At 64.0% G+C, this 22,627-nt stretch overlaps 1 protein-coding gene across 7 annotated transcripts in view; it reads left to right on the top strand.

The window, feature by feature from the left end:
• Window positions 1-8,917: 8,917 nt before the first annotated feature.
• Window positions 8,918-22,627, top strand: part of KCNQ2 (potassium voltage-gated channel subfamily Q member 2) — a 49,921-nt gene continuing 36,211 nt past the window's right edge. For all 7 annotated transcript variants that reach the window (XM_073793171.1, XM_033840493.2, XM_033840492.2 and 4 more), the window contains exon 1: window positions 8,918-9,213. In XM_073793171.1, the coding sequence (XP_073649272.1) occupies window positions 8,918-9,213 (296 nt within the window). The remainder of the gene's footprint in view (window positions 9,214-22,627) is intronic.

The following is a 22,627-nucleotide window of genomic DNA, read 5'->3' as shown; positions in this document are numbered from 1 at the left end:
AGGGGCTTCAGGGGGAGGGTGGGCACTGGCCACACCTCGGGACTGGCAGTGGGAGGGGAGGGCTGGGTGGGATGGCAGAGGCCCAGCGTCACACGCTGGGTGTCGGTTCTCAAACCCTCGCAGGGTCAGACACCACTGAGGTGGTAGCCATAGACTTGGTGCACCGGAAAGGAAAGCAGAAATATTTAAAACTCAAGGTCACACAGCGCAGTCGTCACACATCGCATGGCTCTGAAAACCCCACTGTACGAGGGGGACGGGCGGAACAAAGCCAAGGCCTTGGCGTTACTGGGAGAACAGTCTGATCTTGAGGGCCTTCTGGAGGGCTCTCGGTCCCCGGGGTGCCTGGACCTAAGTCTGAGAGCCTCTGATCTGGGCAGTAGTGCAGGCGGTGAGGGCGCTGGTTCCTGCCCCGCTCCACCCACCGCCAGCGGGACAAAGCAGATGGTGGGTAGAGGAACCCCCTGCGGTCAGGTGCTCGCAGGGCTTGCGCAGCTGCCTCCTGGCCCGCCTCCGCTGCTGTCCAGCTCCCGGCACGGCCATCAGAGTGCGGGCTGAGGCTGCGCGGTGAGCGGAGGGCGTGGGGGCCCCTCCCTTTGGTCTGGTGGTGGGTGGGGCAGGGAAGCAGGGTAGGGGGCGGGGTCCACTGGGCCTTGGCGTCGGGGCGTCAGCTTCAGAGGCAGAGGGTGGGTGGACAGGGTGGGTGGTACCACAACCCGGACAGGGCACCCTGGGGTGCAGGCGGGGGTACAGCCTCAGGGCCAGGACCCGAGCGGGGGGCACAGACCAGCGCTCACACTGGGCTTGGATGCCTGGGCTGCCGCGCAGGACGTGGGGGCCACAGGGCTGGTGCCGGAGCCCAGGCTGGGCGATTGCCCCCTGAAGCTGAGGCCCGGGGCTGGGTCTTCCACCCTCTGCTGGGCTGGGGAATAATTGAAAGCAAGATCTGCCAGGACCCAAGTGGCAGCTTCAATCTGCACTTTGGGTACCTCCGAAAAATTCATGGGTCCTCGGGGTTGCAGGGTCCTGCTGAGCCGGCCAGATCGGGTCTGTCTCCTGCCCTCGTCTCCCCAGGGCTCCCGGAGCCCTCCCCTCGAGACAGGAAGCACCTTCCCTCCCTCCCCCAGGGACCTGGGTGACCTGGTGGTGACCGTCCTGTGTCTGGACGGCGGCCTCAGACCCCAGGGCTCCTTGCCAGGGAGTGACCGCCCTTGTGAGGGGCTGTGGGTGTGTCTCCTCCTGGGTGCCCTGGTGCGTCTCGGAGTGGGACCAAGGGTGTGCCAGGTTACACGAGTGCCCCTGGTGTGTGTACCCAGCCGTGCACACCTGTGTGAGTGTGACCTGGGTGTGGAGCTGTGCACGTCTGCCTGTGGTTGTGTGGAGTGTGGGGAGAACGTGGTGGGGGTCCTGGAGCCCACGGGAGCCAGGGCAGCGAATGTGTGCAGGTGAGTGCGCATGCGTGCATCTCGTGCGTGCTTGAGGGAGCACGCGTGCGCATGCACACGTGTGCACGAGTGTTGAGTGTGTGTGCGCCCGCACAAGCTGTGTCCCGGCTGTAGCTGCACTGCTGGCTGGCTGGAGTCAGGATTGAGCCCAGGGCGCCGTGGGTGGCCGGACTCAGGCAGCGCTGGGGAGCTTTCCCGGTCCCGCGCCCGTGCGGGGAGAAGCCGGCTGGGGGCTGCGCTGGCTGCTCATGACTTCACTGGGGTGGGTCTGGGTGGGTTGGGGAGGAACGGAGCTTGGTGTCCAGAGGAGCTGCTTCCTTTCCTGGCGTCTCTCTTTGGGGGTCGGCTGGGGAGGGCGAGGGCCGCTCAGACGTGGGCTCGTGGCTGGGAGCCCGGCCGAACCCGCTGCCAGCGCAGAGGTCCAATCAGCCGCACACCGGGGTGCGGCCGGAAGCGGGGGTGGGGGAGGCGAGAGCTCCCAGGCCCTGCCTGTTCCGTGTCCGCCCTGGGCGGAGTGGGTGGACCTGGAAGGGTCAGTGGGGCAGGGGCCAGATCATTCTCTTTGGACCGCCTCTGTGAAGATGCTCGGTGAAGTGGCCCCAGGCTCCGAAGCCATCTTCTTGTCAGGGATGCTGGCAGCTCTGGGGGGCGTAGGGGCCGTGGTTGGGCTGTGCCAGCCCCGAGTGACGGATGGGCCCAGCTCCCTGGCCCAGAGGGCCCGCCCTGGGCTCTGGTGACAAGGACCGTGCCAGCTGCTGTTTGAAGCGGGGTCTTTCGAGATGGCTGGGGTCCTGGTGTCTGGGGTTCAGCTGCCCAGAAAGGGGGGGCGGCAAGGCTGAGCCAAAAGCGGAGCTGGAGGACAGAACAAAGGAGGGAAGGGGCGGGGGAGGGGGTGGGGGTCATGCTTCTGAGCCTCACGGTGGAAGTTTGTGAAATGTCCCCTCCCATCTCTGGCCTCTGCGCAAACCTCGCGCCCCTCAGAGTGGGCAGGACCTGGATGGGTGCCCTGCGCACCTTTAGGGCTGGGGTCTGTATTAGATGGCGCTCCCCTGAGCCCCGGCTCTCGCGGACCTGCAGCCGCCTCCGCTGGCGTGGGGGTGGGGCCTCTGGGATGCTGGCTGCCTCTGGTGTCCTCTCATCCCTTCTTTACTGTGTGTCTCCGGAAACCCAGGGTCCTCCCCCCAAGTGCTGAGGAAGGTGGTACATGTTGGAAATGCAGGATTGCAGAGCCAGCCCTGGAATCGATGCATTTATTTTTACTTTGCAGCTTATATAATGCTTACTCATGCCAGACATTGTTCTAAGTGCTATGCAAACCTTAACTCCGCGAACGGTGTGACAATCCTGTGGCATCGTTTACGAGGGCCAGAGAGGTCCAGCGCCTTGCCCAGTGACACACAGACAGAGCCGTGAAACAGGAGCAAACACTGCACTGTTCTGCATGGTGTAAAGGTAGATTCTGTCATCAGGCTAGAAAATAGCAACATGGAAAACGCAGGGTTACTTTGTCGAACTCTGATGATGAGCCGTCCTGTTGCCTCTTGGCAAGTGTGCCCCTCACCCAGATGCTTGCCCCGCCCAAAGCCCTTCCTGGGGTCGGGGAGAGTTGCTCTCCTTCCCAACATTGTGGAGTCCTGCCGTGAAAATTCTCATCCCTTGGCTTGGGTATTATTAGGAGCTTTAGGGAGAAAATCCATTTGTTGGCACTATTTTATACTAAGGGGTGAATGGCTAACTCCTCGGAAATATTTGCGACTTGAGAGAAGACCTTGTTAACCTAAATCATGGTGTCTTACCCTCATCACTATTGACATCCAGGGATAGATAATTCTCTGTTGTGGGGGTGAGGAGCCTGTTCTGTGCCTCTACCCATTAGATGCCAGTAGCACCTGTGCCCATCATGACACCCAAAAATGTCTCCAGACGTTACAGATGTCCCTTGGGGAACAAAGCTGCCCTGGGTAAGAATGACTGGCCTAAGTGGATCTCATCTCTGTGGGTGGATGCCAAGAAGGGAGGGGGTCAGCGCGTCTGAGCTGGGGGACTCTCCCATGGGGGAGGGTCTGTAAGAAACCAAGGACGAGGGCGCTTCTAAGCCAGGACTGGGGTCACCATGCATCTCCCTGCTGCTTCGTGGATGCTGCTCTGTGCTGGGTGGTGTTTTCAGGGTCGCCTCCTTTCAGCACCCACTGGCAGCCCCATGAGGTGGGAGCCGCTTCTCTTCACTCGACCAGCGAGGACCCTTGGGCTCTGCAAAGGTCACTTGGCCAGCTCGGATGAGCCCGCGGGGCCGCCCCAGGGCTACGCCCTGCAGCCGGCAGCACCCTGCCTCTGGCCACGCTGTGGGTGGACCGCGTTTGCTGGTGGACTGATTCATCAGGGGCCACCCTGCCTGAGCCCGTGGTGCTGGCTGAGGCTCCAGCTCTGTCTAGGCTGATGTGTCCTGCTTTTGCTGGTCCAAGAGTCCAGCCTTTCTGTCCCATCTCCCTGGCTTAGTGTGTGGTGACCTTGTCCTGGGTGAGGGGGCCGGGGGTGGGCCCTGCGCCAGGCTGGACAGCTCTGTCCAAAGCCTACTGGACATCTGGCCCAGCAAGCCGGGCACTCAAGCGAGCCGGGGCTGGCGGTGGGCTGGCAGCCAGGACCCAGATGCCCACACCCGTGTGTGGGCAGGGTGGCTGACCGCTCTGCTGGTGGGCAGCCTGTCTCCACGGCATCGCACTCCAGCTCACATCCGCCTGTGGTCTACCTGGGCAGACCCTAAGCCACACAAGCCCCGGGCCGGTCACCAGGGACACATCCTGGCTAGAGGCTCCAAGCAACATCTAGCTCTAGAAAGAAGTGTTCGCTCAGTCAGGGAATGTGACGAGCAGCTTCTGTGGGCTGGGCCAGGGGCCGTGAGAGTGTGCACGGGGCTGTGTGCCTGTGCATGTGGCTGTAGGTGTGTGCACGGGCCCATGAGCGTACACGGGGCTGTGAGTGTGCACAGGGCCGTGGGTGTGTGCACAGGGCTGTGAGTGTGGCACCATCCTCCTCTTGAGCTCCCTGTCTAGTGGGGTTGGGGGATGAACAGGTGGTGAGCCAACAAGTAACACAGTTTCAGACTGTGATGGGGAACCTGAGAGCTGGGGCTGGAGTCGCACCTCAGGGGAGATCCACGAGCAGGGCCTCCCTGAGAACCACAGGGACCTTCGGGTGCTAATGGAGGGAACAGCATTCCTGCCAGAGGGAACAGTATATTCAAAGCCCCCTTTACCTGCTTGAGGGTCCTTGAAGCTGCCGTGTGCCCAGGGCGGGGAGCTGGGAGGAAGGGACGTGGGGTAGAGAGGTGGAGGTCTGCGACCGCCGGGCCAGGTCACACAGGTAAAGAGGCCACGGCGAGGAAAGTGGGTCATGGGAGCATTGACTTGGAGAGAGAGAGCGCTGGTGGGGCCTGGATCACACCTCAGAGATGACAAAAGACATGGCCTCCCAAACAACCCCCGCACCCCTCGCTCCTGGGAACGGGCCCCCCCCGCAGAGAGCGGGGGCGGGGCCTGAGGGCAGATGGCCAAGAGGGGGCCCCCTTGAGAGCCCAGAATCCACGCGATGCTTCCCACCCATCCGGACGCCTCCAGGGCCACCTTTGCTGCCCAGCCTGTCTCCGCTGTCACAGGCGACCATGGACTCCCGGCGTCAAGGTGTTATTGGCGGCTGAGAAATGCAGGTCAGCTCCCGCGTGCAATCAGCTGGGGCTCGGGAAGCTTGTTGAGGGTTCTGAGCCGTTAAAAGAAAGCCCTATAAATTGAATTTATGTTGACTTTAGTGCAAGCCGTTTAAAAAAATCAGTGCTTTCGTATCTTGAATTTTTCCTCACTTCTTTTTTCCCCCCATGAGCTGGATAAATAATACAGCCCTTCCTCCTAATAACGGAAAATTCCTTGGAGGGGGTGGGGCTTTCTGTCTGGGTAGGTGCTTCCTGTCGCCCAAATCACAGCACGAAGACGACAACAGCCCTGACCCAGGTTATGTGATTGAGAACATGTCTCTTCTCATTTCCCCAAGTTGTCTTGTTTCTCGGCCTGGTGGAGTTTTCCCTCTGGGCCTCTGCGGGACCATCTGTTTTTCTGGAGGCGTGTGGCTGGGGAAGCACCTTGCTCCTTTTCTACTGGGAGGAAATGGGGTGGTGGTGAAACAGGAAACTCTGCTTTTCAGGGTCTGCCCCCCATGTCCACGTGGTCACTGGCCATGAACTTGAGCATGGCTGAACACCGGGAGGTAAGTATCTTTTTGGTGACTGCAGGTGTCAACAAAGCATCAGATGGGGCTGAACAAAAAGGGATCCCACAGCAGGGTGCCGGAGCTGCCTCCCCCGGGGACGGCCTGCGGGACCTTGCCGCTGGTGGCCCTCAGACAGACGGACGGGACGGACGGCCAGGGGAAGCCTGCAACCTCTCCACTCGCTCCCCTGTGCTCTGAAGTCTTCTGGTTCCACCATCTGTCTGTTGTGAAGCTAGAGTCACAACCCCCGGGCTTGTGGAGAAGCGGCTTCCCGGGAAATGCTGAGCCCGTGGTCTGAGCCGTGGGAAGGGTCACCATGAAGGTTCCCAAAGAGGGGATGATCCAGATGCTTCCATATGGCCTCCGACACCAGCCGCTGTGACATGCCCTGACCTCACAGCGTGGGCCTCATCTGTGCCAGGCTCTGGGGGACACGACGGTGAGTGAGATGCACCCAAAGGCAGTGGAGCCGGGCCGGGAAGCAAGGTCACAGCCCGGCGTGGTGAGCTCCCACACAGGAGTACTGGGGGGCAGGGGGTGAGACTCTGAGCTGGCCTGTGATGTGACAGCTCAGTGTAGCCGGTGATGTGGGGGACAGGAGGGGGAGGCCAGGGGAGAGGGCAAAAGAAGACTGGGCTGGGCTCAGCAGGTTCTGGGGTGGTGCTGAAAGGACAGCGCCCGGCGTGGCAGCGGCCGCCCCGGAGTCCCGGTGGAAGCTTTCTCCCCAGACTGGGGCTGGGCGTTGCGTGCCTCCGAATTTTTCCACTCCCCTTCTCTGGATCCCGTCAGTGCAGTCTTGGCAAAGATGGCTTGAGCCTGAAAGCTTTTCCCATCTATTTTTAAATAAATGGAACTCCTGTCACTTGCATGAAATTCACCCCGACTGACTCTTTTCAACGGCCTGTTTTGCCTACGTGGCAGGGGTGGGGGCACTGGTGACCAGACTGCTGACAGTGCACAGCCCGTGGTGTGCAAGACACAGATGATCATGGGAAGGACGCCCCAAACAGAGCGTGATGCGGCGCTCGCCTTCCAGAACCTCCAAGAGGTGCGGTGAAGCTCTTGGTGCCAACGCCACCATAGACAAGCGAGCAGGGGCTCGGGGAGGTGGGGGTGCCTGCAACCGAGCCCTGTCCCCTTCCAGCCGGGTGGGGGCTCCCTCTCAGCACCGCCTCCCCCAGGAGGTCATGAAGGCAGCCAGGGGCCCCTCGGACCTCAGGGACGTGCCGTCCTTTCTTCCTGCTCAGTGCCCTGGAACGCCGAGCCCAAACCTTGCTGCTGTCTCAGGGACACCTGCACAGGTGACAGGGACACCTGTCACCTGCACAGGTGACCCCTTCATCCTCGGTGAGCCACGCTAACCGTGGGCTCACGTTGCCCTCCATCCAACCCTGGGGAGGGGCTCCCCCAGGGAGGGACCATGCCCAGCCCAGGTGGCACCCGAGGGTCTGGGAGGCCTCCCCTCAGCAGGAGGGGGTGGCCCAGCCCTCGTGGTGTCTGCACGTCTGAGTCCCAGGTGTTTCGCCCAGTTTCTGAGGACTGAGCATGTGTGTCCCCCAGACGCCACCCCCGTGCAGACCCAGTGCGCGCGGGACGCAGTGGCCCCTTCTTCCCGTTCGTAAGCCAGGGCCTCCGTCTCCTCCCTCGGCCTGGGCTCAGCGGGGGAGAACCCACCTAACGCTGGAGATTGTAGCTAGTGAGCAGGCCTGGAGGCAGGGAGGTGGGGGTCAGGAGTGTGGCCCCTGGGATGCACCTGTGTGCACAGGTGTGGGTGTGGCATGCGCTGTGGTCTCCCCAACATTCTAGATGACTTAGCCCTGTGCCTGCACTGTCCATTATGCTTTCTGCCCAACTGAAGAAAAACAAAACCACACCAATGCCTTTGGAACCCAAAGGGCAAACGACACAGCTGACCTGGCGCCAGGGGTCCTGTGTTAGCAGCCGTTACCGGTGAGGGCATCACCAGCTACTAAACAGGGCCTTTTGCTTGGTACATCCCACGATGCCAGGTGAATGTGGGAGGAGTCTGGGTGTAGTCAGGAGGGGCCCCTGAAGCCAACACCATCCTAGGTGTGCAGATGGGGGGTCCGGGGGGGGCATCGTGAGGAGCTGACAGCATCGAGTGTGCAGGGGCCCCTCGGGAGCTGAGGAATGAGCCCTCTGGTCTTCCAGCAGCAGGTTCCTGAGTGACCCCCCAGGACACCCACAGCCACAGGGGAGGCCAACTCTGCCCACTCCCCGCCAAGGGGACACGCTGCCGTCTGCGTCCAGAGCCTGCTCTCCTGAGGCCTAGGTCTTGCCCTGGGGCCCACTCTCCAACCCCCTGCCCCTGCCTCCGGCCTCTTTGGGGTCTGCAGAACAAATCCCAGGCCCCTTGGGGGACTTCAAGGCTCCCCGGGGTGTCTCTCAGGTCTGAGCTTCCTGACCCTCCTTCCTGCCGAGAAGCCTCTGCACACCCCCACCTTTCCCCAGCTGTCTCCCCCGCGGGGACGTCCTCTCCAAGGCCCAGTTCACGCTACCTCTTAGGAAGGAAGTCTCCACAAAGGCCTCCCTGCACGACCAAGGGCCTGGGTTCTAAAGCGTCCTCATGCCTGGCCCATCTAGAGGCCAGGAGCATAAGGTCCCGGGGAGCTGGGCCTTCTAACAGAGAGCCTGGCCTCCCCGGCTCCAAGGGGTCCAGTCCGGGCCCAGCTGGTAAGAATTCACCTGGGGCCAGGCCCCGGCACCGCACCGCCTGGGGATCCCAGGGAGAGCTGGGGTCTCTGCTCAGGCGTGTGCTTGCCTGGTCCTGCCCACCCCAGAGGGGACCAGGGGGCCGGATCCCCTCGTCAGGGCACACGTGGCCGGAGGGGCGGGAAGAGGTCGGCGGGGTGGCGCAGCCTGACCCTCCCTCCTCTTTCTTCCCCCTCCTCTCCTCCCCTTCCCTCCCGCGGCCGGGGCGGCGGCGCAGGAGTTAACGGAGTGGGGGGCGGGGCGAGGCGGCGGGCGGAGCCGGCGCGGCCGCGGGCCAGGCGCCCAGGCGCGCGCGGAGCGAGGGGGCCGCAACGTCCCCGCGCGCGGCCCGGGCCCGGCAGGAGCGCGGAGCCGCCGCCGCCGCCGCCGCCGCCGCCGCCTGGCCATGCGGCTCCAGGGCCGGGGAACTGGGCTCGGGCCCGCGCCGCCCCCCGCGCGCCGCCCCCGCTGAGCCCGCGCCCGCCCGGGCGCCGCCCGGCACCATGGTGCAGAAGTCTCGCAACGGCGGCGTGTACCCTGGCCCGAGCGGGGAGAAGAAGCTCAAGGTGGGCTTCGTGGGGCTGGACCCCGGCGCGCCCGACTCCACCCGAGACGGCGCTCTGCTCATCGCCGGCTCTGAGGCCCCCAAGCGCGGCAGCATCCTCAGTAAGCCGCGCGCGGGCGGCGCGGGCGCCGGGAAGCCCCCCAAGCGCAACGCCTTCTACCGCAAGCTGCAGAATTTCCTCTACAACGTGTTGGAGCGGCCGCGCGGCTGGGCTTTCATCTACCACGCCTACGTGTGAGTGCCCACCCGGGCGGCGGGCGCGGGTCGCGAGGCACCCGGGCGATCGGCCGCTGGTGGCCCGTGGGCGCACAGCTGCGGGCTACGAGGGCCTCCGTGTGTGTCCGAGCGCCCGCGTCAGTCACACCGTGTGCCTGGGGTACCTTGGTTCAAGAGAAGGGCAGAGGTTGGAGAGCGATTTTGGAGACGTCTGGTTGGAAGGAGTTCTGGGGTCGGGGTGGGGGCGCCTGTCCCCCTCTCGCGCCCGCCAGCGGCCTGGTTGGGTTGCATCAGTCCCTCCCCCGCAGGATGGGGAGATGTGCAGCGCCCCAGCCTCCCCTCCTCAGCCCTGAGAGGCCCCTCCCCACGGCCACTGCACCGAACAAAGGGCCGACCAGGGAGGGAGGGCGGCGCTGCCCGTCCTGTCACTGGATCTGGACTCCTAGAGGGCCCCCTCTAGATGGGTTCCCTCAAAGAAGGGGGAATGGGGGGAGGGGTTGGCCCTCCTTCTAGGGTGCGCTTCTGGGGTGCTGCAATGGCGGAGGGGTCCCGTCGTTACTCTCCGCCCCCAACCGTGGGCTCAGGGTAGATAGTTGGCTGTTCCTGCCCCGTGGTGCCTGCACCCACCCCTGGCCTGGCCTGCGTCGCCCCCCTCCCCCCCCCAGCACAGCCTCGAGCCCCTGCCGCGGCTCGCTGGAGGAGCAGGTGCATGCCTGACGCCCCTGCGCGCGTTCTGGGCTCCAGACCCCCTTTATTGCAGAGTGGACCCCCAGGAAGAGGGGGGCCGCCAGCCCTGGCCCTGGGAGGGCTGTCGGTGGCCCTGGGCCCGTTGTTCAGGGAACTCCTGGCTCCTGCGCCAGGGCTGGTGGCCACAGGCCGGCACTGTGTGCACACGGGTGTTCGAGCGTGTGGTGTGTGTGTGTGTGTGTGTGTGTGTGTGTGTGTGTGTGTGCGCGCGCACGCGCGCCTGTGCTGGTGGCGAGCACAGCCTCTGAGCCTACAGGCGCTCTCTCCCATCCCAGCTAGACTGGGCCCAGGACTCGGCCATTTTGTGAGAAAGAGGCATTTGGGGATGGGAGTGAGGGGTGGATTCTGGGAAACCGTCTCCGACCAAGTGCCCACCTGGGATGAGGGGGTGTGTGCCCGTGAGTGTGCCTGTGACCTGTGAGTGTGTGCTCTGGACGGACCCTCTGTGGGTGGGGGAGAAGACCCTGGGAGGAAATGCCAAGCTGCTGGAGGGATAGGTGTCCTGGGGGTCCCCACAGCCCTGGAGGCCTCCTGGCCACTGTTCCCAGCCCCAGCGCTGAGCCACCCCGGGAGTCCCAAGAGGCAGAGGCTCCCCTGGCACTGTGTCAGCCCCCGCCTGCCCCAGGGAGGTGACCTGGTTCTTCCCGGGGCGGACATGCCCAGGTGCGCTCTTCCTCCTTGGAAGAGCCCCGTGCCTCCTCTCCCTGCCGGGCGGGGGCCAGCTCTGATCAGCCAGGTCCTGGCCCGAGGTGGCCTCTGGTGTCTGGGCACAGCCCAGCGGTGCCCCCACTCCTGTCTGACCTGTGGTGCGGCTGCTGGAGGGTTCGCTGTGCTTTGGGCACGAAGGTCCCCGCCGGCGGCACTTCCCGGGGTCCCCTCTGTGTGGCCTCTCCCTGCCCAGGCCCGAAGTGGCCGGCCCCTCCGTGCGTCCTGCGTCCTGGAAGCTGCAGCCTTCAGAGCTGGGAACAGAGTGTGGGGACTGGGGGCCAGGCAGCTGCTCTCGGGTGTGGGTCTGCATTGCCCCCGCCTCGGGAGTGCCCGAGTCGGGACAGGTGGGCCTGCAGTGTGTGAGGGTCCAGGGGCAGTGAAGGGGGCAGAGCTGCCCTTGCCCCCAAGGCATTGTGGAGGCCACCGCGTGGGGTCTCCACCCTCCCGGCGCCGGCCCGGGGGTGCTCCTGAACGGCGACATCTCTGTCCCGCTGTTGCTGCTCATCGGTCACCCCCCGGCTCCCCGGGCCTGGAATTCACTAGCTGTCCCCAGGCCCAGCCCATCCTTGGGCCCAGCCCACTGGACTCAGGAGGCCTTCACTGCCCCCATATGCTGGTCCCCAGTGGTGCGGCCTCCCCTGTGCACCCCCCGCCCCCCAGCAGGGACTGGCCCTTGTCTGTTTGGTTTGTTGATTAAACCAGGTCAGGCCCCTCCTGAGCTGGGCCTGGGAGGGGCAGTGGGGGCCGGAGTGGTCGCGGGGCTGGGGCAGCTGCCCTCCTGGGCCACCTTCCAGCAAAGCCTGGCTTCTGGAAGGCAGAGGTGTGCTGAGCCCTCTGGGTGTCAGAGGCGGGGAGGGAGGTGGCCGCCCTCTGGCCCCCGGGCTTTGCGCGCATCAGGCCAGGTGCCCCTGCCCTTTGCGGACGGGCTGTCTCCATGGACGTGCCTCTGGGCCTGGAGCCATCGCCATCACTGCTGCTGCCTGTGGGGGCGGGAGGCTTCCCTGAGTCAGGAGGATCCTGGACCAGGCTGAGGGGAGCCCGCCCGGGCCCCCCTCCCAGCCCCGAGGCCCCTGCAGTGTCCCTGCCTCTGCTCTGGCTGGAGAGGGAGAGCAGTCCCCGGTTGGGCAGGTCCCCGCCCCGCATGGCTCTTCACCCAGACCTGGCCGGGATTCTGGGCGGGCAGGCTGGTGTCGTCCGCAGTGAGTGGGGGCCCTGTCGCGAGGAGCTGGGCCGTGTGGGGTGGGGAAGGGGTGCATCTCAGCTCACCATTGCCTGCCCTTCACAGCCCCAGGCAGGTCTCGGGGCTCTGAGGGTCTGTGCACCCCTAGAGCAGGGCATCTTTACACGAGAGGATTTTCTAGCTACGGTCTAGGGTTTTCATGAGTTTCTCAGAGGGGGTGTGAGCCACAGAAAAGGCCCCCAAACACTTCAGGATGCGTGTCCAGGCCAGTGGGGCCCCAGGGGCTACTCATCTGCTTCAGGCGAGCCCTTGGGGGTCCTTTGAGAGCCTGGGTTGGGTGCGCGGCCCCCTCCCCTCACGGGTGGGAGCGGCAGCTGCTCCACCATGGTGAGGGGGTGGGGGGTCTCCCCGAGGCTCGAGTTAGGAGGGGAGGGGAACCGCACATCTTCTGGGCCGGCCCTCTGTCCGCTGGTCTCAGGGCTTCCTCACTTTGTGGCCCCATTTTCACTGGTGAGGAAACCGAGGCTGAGACGGTCGAGTTCCTGAGTTGCCCCACTCACGCTGGACAGAAGGGGTCTCGGCCCAGTGATGGGAACTTGGGGTGCAGATCGGTTGACTTTTCCAACATCCAAAAGCCACTTGGAGTTGCCAGGTGAGACTGTGTTTGAAATAGGTGGGATGGAAAATGCCGGTGACTGCAGGGCAGGGACTGGCCCCTGGAGGCCGGGGCTCGCCTGAGCGGCTCACTCTTGGGAGCTGCCTTCTCTCGGGCCAGTCCAACGAGCCCCCTCCGTCCTCGGATGGCGTCCAGGTGGGTCTCGGGGGGCCGCTGACATTTCGGGGCCTGTGGCTGGGGCAGCGGGATGGGGGCCTGGGGCCTCAGGGCCCAGCTGCAGTCCCCTGCGTGGCCTCGGATAACTGGTCACGTGCAGGCCGCCCGCTGCCCCTCTCACCTGTCCGCCCTCGGGTGGGCAAGCGTGGGCCCACGTGCTGGCCTCTCTTTTCCTCGGTGTGACTGCACTTGGGGGGCGTGGGGGCCCCAGGGCAAGTGGCCCTGGGTGTCTGCTTCTGAGAGGAGACTGGGGTCTGAACGGCTGTATTCTCAGCTTCTTGCAGCTCCCAGACCTCGCTGCAATCCTGGGGAGGAAATGTCTATTGATTGAAGAGTTGGAGAATCTCATGGAAATTTCCCCAAAGGTGAAAACGGTAGGAGGGTTGTGGTTTCCAGGGAGACCAGGGCTCAGTAGACTGTCCCCAGTAGGCTGTCTGGAGACCTCAGGCCTCATCGTAGGATTTCTCACCCACAATAAGACAATGAAGTGTTTTTTAATGAAGTGTTTCTTAATCACGGTGTCTAATTACACTGTGGTGAATCCCCGCAAACGGTCTGTGTCCTCAGGGTGATGGGGTCGGTAGGAAGCTCCGTTCTTGACAGTTTCACAGATCAGAACAAAGAAAAATCTGTTTTGTTAGAAACCGGTACAAGTCAAACATTGAAACTAGTCTCTACGGAGACTCGGCGGGGGGCTTCGACGTGGGCACCGCCTCGGAAAACACCTAAACCCGGAATGATTGTGAAGAGACCGGCTTGTTTCCAGGAGCGCAGCCCGAGCCTGGTGGTGGATAGAGCATCTCAGGGGGTTCTTCCCGGTCCGTTTTGGTCAGTAAGTGAATCCTAGGCTGTGTTAATCCCCGCGCGCCTGCGTGTCCACGGTGAGGCCCGGGGTCTGCTCCTGGCCACTGCTCACAGGCGTCCTGAGTCCGTCCTGGCAAGCCCGCCAGGCTGCCCCCACCCCCGGGAGCTGCGTTCTGAATGCCCCGGAGAAGGGACAGGCTCCAGAGGACCGAGAGTTCTCTGGGGGCTTTCGTGGAAGGTGCTGAGGGCCAGGATGGCGGTGGGGGACCCCGCGGAGGGCCGAACCTCCGCTCGGCACGACAGGGCGGGACGTGCTGCAGGCACTGCGGGCTTGCGACCATTTCCTTGTGGGGGACGGGGGTGGGGTGGGGCTGGGGGCCAGGCCTGGGGCTCACGATGCTGGGCTGGCCCTGGGCTGCAGCCTTCTGCCCCTTCCTGAGCCAAGGCTTGTGAGAGACCTTGGCCTGTGTCCGGCAGCCTCATTATAAACCGTGCTGCCTGGGTCACCTCGTGGGCGGGTCATCTGAAACGTTCTCGAGTGTAAACGGAGGGCCTTTCCTGCATGGAGATCGCCGGGTACGTGCCTTAGTCACGGACGTCACCTCGTCACCCCCACGCCCCATCAGGTGTGGTGTGAGGTTATAACCAGTGATGGTTCAGGGGGCGCGCGTGGGCAGAGGACGGTGAGCCGTGGGGACCGTGGGCTCTGCGGGGGCCTGGCGGGGAATCCTGCCTTGGGCCCGGTGTCCCCTCATCTGTGACGTGGGGACACCATTCTGTGCTTGTCTCCTGTGACTCACTCAGCACAGTGCTCGGAGCGTGTGACGTTCACGGGGTCCTGGCCGCGTTGTCTGTCACTCAGCAAGGAGGAAGACCAGGCAGAGGGAGGCGGGCGCGTCCGGGACAGCACCCCGCGCCGTCCGCCCTCCGCGCGGCCCGGGTGTGTTCTCAGTCCCGTCGGCCAGTGACCGCGCCTGGATGGAGGGGTTTGGGGCTGCTGTGAACGTGGCCGCGTGATTAGACACGGGGCCCCCGTCTGAAGCTGTGTTTGTCCAGGAGGACTGGCCGTTTTCCTAAAGGACCTCACTGTTCCACAGCTGCCCGGGTATTGGGGGAGGTCTTCCTTCCACGGCTGAATGGTCCCAGCGCCCTGGACCTCCGAGCATAGAGGCCAGAACGGTTTTGGCTTGAGAAGGACCATTGCGAGCGGGTTGTACCAATGGACCCCCAGACCGTAAAGGGGACCCCAGGTTTCCGCACGGGCTGCGTCCTGATGAGCTGCACCCCCTCCTAAGCTGTCGTGTGGTGACTTAGTGTCACGTGGGCCGCCAGGCTGAGCCCATCTCCTGGCGCTGCCCCGGAGCATGGGAGACTCCTTCTAGCACAGCCACTCGGTTCTGAAGGCTGGTGCCCGGCTGTGCTTTCCAACAGCGGTTTGCTGACAGCTCTGCGGCATCGGGAAACGGGCCTCATCCGTGCCATGCAGTTCCCTCCCAGCTGTGGGGCACCTGGCCAGCAAGCCCGGGCCAGCTTGGTGAGATCCGAGGTAGAAAGAAGAGGGGCGTGCGGCCCCGAGGTTGTCCCCCAGGGACTCTGCCTTCCATGCTGAGGGGAGGGTTTGACGCAGCTGCCCCCGCCCCCTAGGCCTTCTTTCCACTGTTCTGCAGGCGGCTGTGGCCCGATGACCGCTCCCAGCTTGCTCCCCTGGCAGCTGGTGGGTGCCGGTGAACCCCCAAAACCCCTCTTGGTGAGGTGGGCGCGTGCAGGAGGGGTCAGGGCAAAGAAATGACTGTTTCTAAAGCCTGTTTGTTCCTCGTGTGAAGTAAGGCAGCCATGGCCGGAGCTGGGGGGAGGTGGTCCGGGTGCTGTTTTGCAAACGGTCTGGAGTTAGGGAGAGGGCTGGTCTTTGTTGTCTGAAGCTGGGCTGCACCAAGCTTCTAATTCATCCAGGAGGAAGCAGGGCTGGGGATGCCTGGGTCTTGGAGGCCCTGGGTGGGCAGCTCTGGGGCCTGCGTGCCTCCCAGTGGGGCTGCAGGGCCCACATTCCTCAGTTTGCCCTAGTGCGTTTGGGTGGCTTCATCCACAGCCCAGCCAGAGCCCCGGGGCATGCAGGCCCCAGAGTTCCCTACTGTGAAGGCCTGGGTTTGGCAAGTGCAAAGGGGGTTCCCTGGGGAACGGGCAGGATGGTGCCTGCTGAAGGGAGAACAGGGACAGCGGCAGGACTTCTACCAGGTGTCCTGATGCCGCGGGGCGGGGCGCAGGTGAGCCGGGCTGAGTGACGGACCCAAGCGCGCGCTGGTGAGCGGGGCCAGCGGCGCTCAAGCCCGGCAGAGGCTGGGTGAGGGCTGCGCCTTCTCCAGCAGCCCCAAGGACGGTGGGGAGACCCCTGGCCTGGGGCGGGTGCCCACCCACGAGGGGGCTCTCGCCTCTTCTCGGCCACCAGCGGCCCAGAGCCTCGGTCCCACTGCCCAGCAGCTGGGATCGGCCCAAGGGAGGGTGCGCTGGAGCGGGCGGGCCTCTTCCGGCCGCTCCTCGCAGAGGCCGTGTTGGCTTCCCTTGGTTGAGATGTGAGGGTGGGTGTGTTCCAGCCGCCAGCCCTGAGTCTGACCTTCATCTCCAGGATGTACTCAGAGCCGAGCGTCCTTAGGCTCTGCCGGCTACCCGGCTTGAGTAAAATTAGGTCTTTAATGTCTTCAGATTACCCGGGATATTTTTTTAAATATTTATTTATTTGTTTATTTGGTTGTGCCGGGTCTTAGTCGCAGCACGTGGGCTCCTTAGTTGTGAACTCTTAGCTGCAGCGTGCATGTGGGATCCAGTTCCCTGGCAAGGGACCGAGCCCGGGCCCCCTGCATTGGGAGCGTGGATTCTCTGCCACTGCGCCACCAGGGAAGCCCCCTGGAATAATGCACAGAATAAACGTACAGAACCGCGTTTGTTCCAGAAAGTCCTACCCGGACTCGTTGGAAACAGCGTCTCCAGAGATTCCTTCATCGTCTGTTGTGGGGACAGGTCTCAGCTCCCAGGTTGTCCCTGGCTGTCTGCTGCGTGTGCCCCCGCCCAGGCCCCTCCCTCCTCTGGGTCCTGTCTGGTCCGCCCCTTCCTTCCCTGGAGCCTCAGTCTTGACCTGACTAGAGAGCTTAGAACTTCCGAGCTTGCTTTTACATTTAGGCTTGGAAAAAAATATTGGAAGGGTTTGTCTGAGGAAAAGGCCAGTTTCTCCTGGGATTCCAGGCTTCGGGGGAGGAAGCGGGGGCGGGGGAGGGGAGTGGAATGTGGAAGTGGGAGGAGCCTGGGTGAGCACCTGCCGATCCATTTCTGTTCCTGGGAGCAGGGCTCTGAGCAGGGCTGCCAGTCCTGCCGGGCCTGGCTGGGTCCACTGGCGTTTAGAAGTCTGTTCTCCCTGGAGGCCAAGCCTTGGTGGGATGTGGTGGCAGCACCGGGACGGGCCCTCCAGCAGGAGGGCAGGGCCTGACCCGGGGTTCGACTTTCACCCGGAGGAACAGGAAGCGAGAGCATTTGGAGCTCAGCCTCTGGCGGGGGTGACCCGGGTGAGCCGAGGTGGGACGGCGTGCAGGGCGCTGGCCGCGGTCCTGATCACGAGCCCACGGCCGTCTCTCCAAGCGAGCTCCGTGCGGGACATGGAAAGTGGGGAGATTGGCCCATCACTGGCTGGCCTGCGGACGGGGCGCTTGGGGCAGGCGCGTGGCCGCTTGCTTCCGCCTCCCGATTCAGCCTCTTGTGCTCACAGAGCTCTTTCCTCCTTGGTCAACGTTCTCCAAGACGGTCCTCTCCGCTTTGTGCGGTTTGATTAGCTGAGAGCTGAATTAATATCGTGTGGACGGAAATCCAGTGTTTCAGGCCAGGTGGTGGGCAGACAGCACTGCGTGGTCTGAGCGAGAGGGGCTGGCGGCCTCTTAGAGAAACACTTGGTTATGGTCCATTACCTCTTCTGATTATGAAAATTACACACGTCCACCGTAGGAAACGGAGAAGATGCAGAAAAGCTGAGGAGGAGCGTTTGTCTTTCCCGATTGCCTTCCGGGCATCTGTGCCTGTCTCTGCGTTTCTTAAAGGAGATCGGATTCAGGCTGTCGTCCTCCTTCGTGCTAACCGTGTGTGGTGGGGATTTTCCCGTGGAATCAGACAAGTCTCTGCTGGACGAGTGTTGGGCTTTGTCTCTGTCATCAGGGCTCCTGGTGCCCCTGGGGTCGGGGGAGCATGAGGTGGCCCTGTCACTGATCCCTCACCCTACGCCCTCGGTGGCTTATGGCTGGGGAGCAGACGGCGCTCTGGCCTGGAGAAGGACCCAGGCAAGCCCGTGCCTGGTGGCCCCCCGGGGTCAGGACCAGGGCTGGTCCGGGAGGGGGCTTGTTAAACCGAGGTCCTGCCCATGGCTGCCACTCGAGGTGTGCAGATGGAGGCCAGCAGAACACCAGGAGTGTTTCTAGGGGACCACTGAGCTATGACCCATGGGGCGCGGGGGGAGTGGGCCAGCCCGAGAGCCGCTTGGAGGGTGTTCAGGAAGAGTCCGGGGGAGCAGGCCTGGCCGTGCTGTCGACCTGGGGAGGCGGGTCTGTGAGGGGCCCTGGTGTGGGGGTACCCTGAGCGCCTGCATGGGTTCCTGTGCTCACGAAGGGGATGTCAGATGCCCAGGGTGGTCCAAACTGACCCCTCGTGGCGGGGGAAGCACCTCTCCCCCGAAAGATGGTATTTGCCCTGGGCCCTGACCTCAGAGGGCTGTCCACGGCAGTGCCTCCCACAGGGGACCCCTCCCCTCCTCACCCCGCTCCTGCGCAGGCTTCCGCGCGGTTGGGGCTATGGGACCCGCAGGGCCGGGGGTCAGCCATGCTGACCGTTTCGTCAGGCCAGCTCCCTGGACAGAGCCTGGCACTCAAGGGACCCCAAAGGTGGCTGTGCTGGGGGTGTGTGTGGCAGGCCTGGGGGACGCACCCCAAGACGGGGACCCCCAGAGTGAGCCGGGGCCGGGGGAGACCAGGACTTACAAGGACAGAGCTCAGTGTGGACCGTGGAAGAGAACACACCTGGAGGGGGACCCCCGCACCACAGCACAGGAAATCACCCAGCCAGCGGCTGCCTGATCCCCACGTGTGGATGCTAAGGCATCCCGGGGGAGGCTGGGGCCCTCCTTGCCCCCCAGGAAGCCTCAGAGCAGTGTCCTTCTTTGAAGGATGGGGTCAGGTCCCCTGGTGGCAGGGGGTGCGGGGAGCAGTGTGGGCAGAGGGGTAGGCTCTCCCGCCCAAATCTGTGCTGGCACAGGGGGGAGCTGAGGCACGGGTGGGGAGGGCAGAGGGGAGCTGAGGCACGGGTGGGGAGGGCGCAGAGGGGAGCTGGGCACGGGTGGGGAGGGCGCAGAGGGGAGCTGAGGCACGGGTGGGGAGGGCGCAGAGGGGAGCTGAGGCACGGGTGGGGAGGGCTTGCCTGGGCACAGACGGGCGGATGGGCCTTACCCTCTGTTTCAGTCCCTGACAACCTGGCCTGTTTCTGTTTTTTTCTTTAATTGATGTGAAATCCACAGAATGTGCAATTATTCAATTTAATTTAATTCAAGGGAGGCCTCAAATGCCAAGGCCGGAGCTGGACCTTCCCAGGGTCTGGGACTTCCTGGGTTGGGGCCTGTCAGGTCTGAGGCGTTTACTGAGCACTTACTTGCCGTGTACGGGGGCCTGGCGGGACTGCAGTGGGCCTGGCGGGACTGCAGTGGGCCTGGGTGGGCGGCCCTGTGGGCGGGGCTCGTTTCCAGGGTAGGGTCTGCACACGGCCGCCCACTCCCTCGGGCCGCGGCGGGATCTCAGAGCGATTCCTCGCGTCTGGCTTGTTTGCGCCCGGAGCAGCCATCAGGAGTCCAGGCTTCCTGTCGCCCAGAGACTGGCAGTGGCCCCAGGTACTGGAGGCAGAGCAGTTCATTAAGGGTGAAATTAGATTCCGGGCTGCAGCGCCAACTGCAGTCCTGATGGACGAGGCAGCGGGAGGTTCCCCGGGGACCCGGTGTGGGAGCTTGGACCTCACGCTGGCGGCTCCGCCCCCGTCCCCTCCTGGGCTCCCAGGCCACCCGGCCTTATCGGGATGGACGTTATCCTGGGGAGACCCCGCCAGTGGAAGCGTGCTCAGGCTCGGCCCCGTGTGGCCGCGGGGAGCTGCATCACAGCCTCCGTTTTCTCATCTGTAAAGCGGATGAGCACCTTCTTCCAATCTGCTGGGCTGTCGCCTGCCTGGCGCGTAGCTGCATTGGAGCCTGGGGGGTGGTGCTTGATGTCAGGGACCCCTCCCCATCCTTCTCTCCCAGCTCTGCCAGCCAGGGGCTGGGGGTGAGCAAGTGGGGTGCTGGTAACACGACTTCCTGCCATTCGCTTATGAAAGGTGTATTTCACTGAATATGTAGAATGAGGTGAATAATCCCAGTCATCGCCCAGCTTAGTCCTTGAAGGGAGCGGGGAGTCTGGGCTGTGGGCCAGCACCATGACACCCCCCCCGGTGCCCTCCCAACAGTGGGAACCAGACGTGGGAATGAGGTGGCGGAGACCTTGTCACGTTTTCCGGAAAAGAAATATTCCCTGCAGTCAGATGGGGGGAGGGGGTGGGAGGGGAGAGCGGAAAGCAGTGGGGTCTCCCTCTGGGGGTGGCGGCCGCCCCCTCCCGAGAGTGCAGGGCAGGCAGAACGCACACGTGTGCACCCAGGACCTGCGGCACGGCTGTGGGTGGGCTGACCGCCTCGAGGGGTGCTGTCAGGCCTTGACTGGGGGGCTCCCCTGGCCAATGCCCAAGGCTCCACCACCCTCAGTCCCTCCCGCCTGCCCTGCCTGTCTCTCCATGCGTCAGAATCCCTACACTGAGGACCCTGCCGTGCCTCCACCTGTTTCAAAAGAGGGGTCCATCTCTGCCCAGAGCTCAGGCTGTGGAAGTCCCTCCTGCTGTCTGGCTGAGGTCTCTCCTGCTGCTGTGGGTCCTGCAGTGCTGGGGCCCGCCCCACCTCGTGGCCACTCGTGAACTGGGTGGTGCAGGCCTGGTTGTGCATCTGGGATGCGGCTGCTCTGATGCTCACTCTCCAGGTGGCCTACCTCCCCCCTGCCCAGGTGAGCAAGGTCTGAGGTCCCTGGCTGGCCTGCCGCTCCGCCTGACCCCCATCACAGCCCCTGGAATCTGGGGCTGGGGACCAGCTGCTTGAGCTGCTCGTCTCCTTGGCAACCGCTGCCAGGGAAGCATCCTGACGATGAATTCATTATCATAATCAGCCGCCATGTTCTGCCTTTGCAGCCACCTCCTGCCTCCCCTCCTTTCTTTTCCTGCAGCCTGGACAGTTCCCAGGCTGGAGGGCATGAGAACTCCCCTCCCCCAGGGCCCTGGGGCCTCGGTCCCGGTGCTGGGGAGATGTACAGGATGGTGCTGGCCGTTGAGCTGAACCTTGCAGCAGGGGGACGGGTCTCCCAGCCTGTGGGCGGGTAGAACTGCTCACCGATCCCATCTGGGGAGGAAGCGGACCCAGCTACTAGCCACCACGTCCTCTGGGGCCTGGGGGTCGGTGCTAAGCACACAGCTTGCCTCCCGGGGCCTCCCAGTGGCGGCGGCGTCCACCCTGCACCTCCCCAATGCCTCTCCAGAGGAGGAGAGGGGAGGAGGGGAGTCCCTTAGAGCCACAGCTGGCAGCTCCCATGAGCCTGCCAGGAGCCAGAACCCGGGTCACCGAGGCGAGAGAGGTCTTTGGGAAGGAAGGCCCCCGCCTGGCTCAGACTCCCCAGGGTCTCCAGGATGCTCCGGTGCCCAGGGCCCCAGCATAACGGCAGCGGGCGGCCCTGCGATGGGCCTCAGGGCTGGGGGTGATCACCTGCGTCGTCCTGCGGGAGGGCTGGCCCCCCCACCCCCTGGCTCCCCGGGGGCTGGGCCTCAGGGAAGTGTCCCCTGTAATGGAGGATGCCGTGCCTGGGACCACGAGGCCAGAGGCGGAGCCCCTTTCAGCCTCGCTGGATGGGCGTGGGCTTCGGACGTCTCCGGGCCCAGGATGCGGCTGTGTGCTGGGCAGGGGTGGTCGCCGGTCACAGGGTTACCCGCAGACAGGAGGGGACCTGGAAGTAAGTGCCTTTTCCCCATCGTGGCTACCTGTGAGTGGCCGGGGGGGGGCACCACTGCCCTTTGGAGTTGTCCCTTTCTTGATCTGCGGGGGCCCTGCCTGCACCTGGAGGCGTGGCTGGGGTGCCCGCTGCGCGTGGGAGTCTGCTGCTGCCTCTCCTTCCTCCTTGTCGTGTGGGTGTGCTGGCCTCTCTCTGGAGCGTCCATCCTGCTGCACCCCCTGCGCGCCCCAGGCGGTGTCGCCTGCGACCATCTGTCCCAACACATCAAAAACAAAACTTGGAATGTCACTGGCGCTTGGGCCGCAGCTTTGGCTCCTGAGCTGCTGGTGGGGCTCCCGACAGCCTGGCAGCTGCCTGCTGGGAAGGGCTGCGCTTTGTGCAGCGTACCCTGGCCATTCTGGAAGTTTCCGAGATGCTGGTCAGAGCGCCCTGGGGAGGTGGGGCTGAGAGGGCCTGGTCACCTTGGGACCTGGGTCTTTCCTGTTTTTCTTTAGAGGAATGTTTTTATAAAGCACGAGGAGCTGCTCTGCGTGGGCGCAGCCCTGGACTCAGTCTCCCTGACAGGTGACGATGGCGTCAGGCATCCCGGGGCCCCGATCTCCAGTCTGGTCAGACTTGCCCGCTGCCGGGTCCTGGACACACTGTCTCCCCCTCCCCCCCCGACCCCCTCCTGGCGCCAGTCCACTTGCCCTTCCCTCTGCCAAGGAACACTTTCCCTTCCCTGTTGGCCCCACCAGCACTTCATCCTGCAGCGTTGTGAACACCTCCACAGGGAAGCCCACCATGCTATGCGTCCCCCCGACTCCCGCGCCCAGTGCTGAGCTGAGCTGGGGATCCTGCCAGTCTCTCCCACCGCCCAGGCCCCGGGGTCCTGACTCACCACCCTGGGATCTCCTCTGACCCTGGCAGATCCTCTCTGGGCACGTGGGCTCCTTCCCACCGCAGGCAGAGAATTACGAGTATAAGGCACATGAGACATCTGGACATTTTTCCCCCCAGGGCTCAGCTAATTGAATAAATTGGCTAATGAGCAAAGGAAATTAATTGAGGTTTTGAAACGTGACCGTTTCCCCG

This window comes from Tursiops truncatus, chromosome 15 (assembly GCF_011762595.2).
Source record: "Tursiops truncatus isolate mTurTru1 chromosome 15, mTurTru1.mat.Y, whole genome shotgun sequence".
NCBI classification, from domain to species: Eukaryota; Metazoa; Chordata; class Mammalia; order Artiodactyla; family Delphinidae; genus Tursiops; species Tursiops truncatus.
Note: the sequence above shows the minus strand (reverse complement) of the source record. Positions and strands in the feature narration are given on the sequence as shown.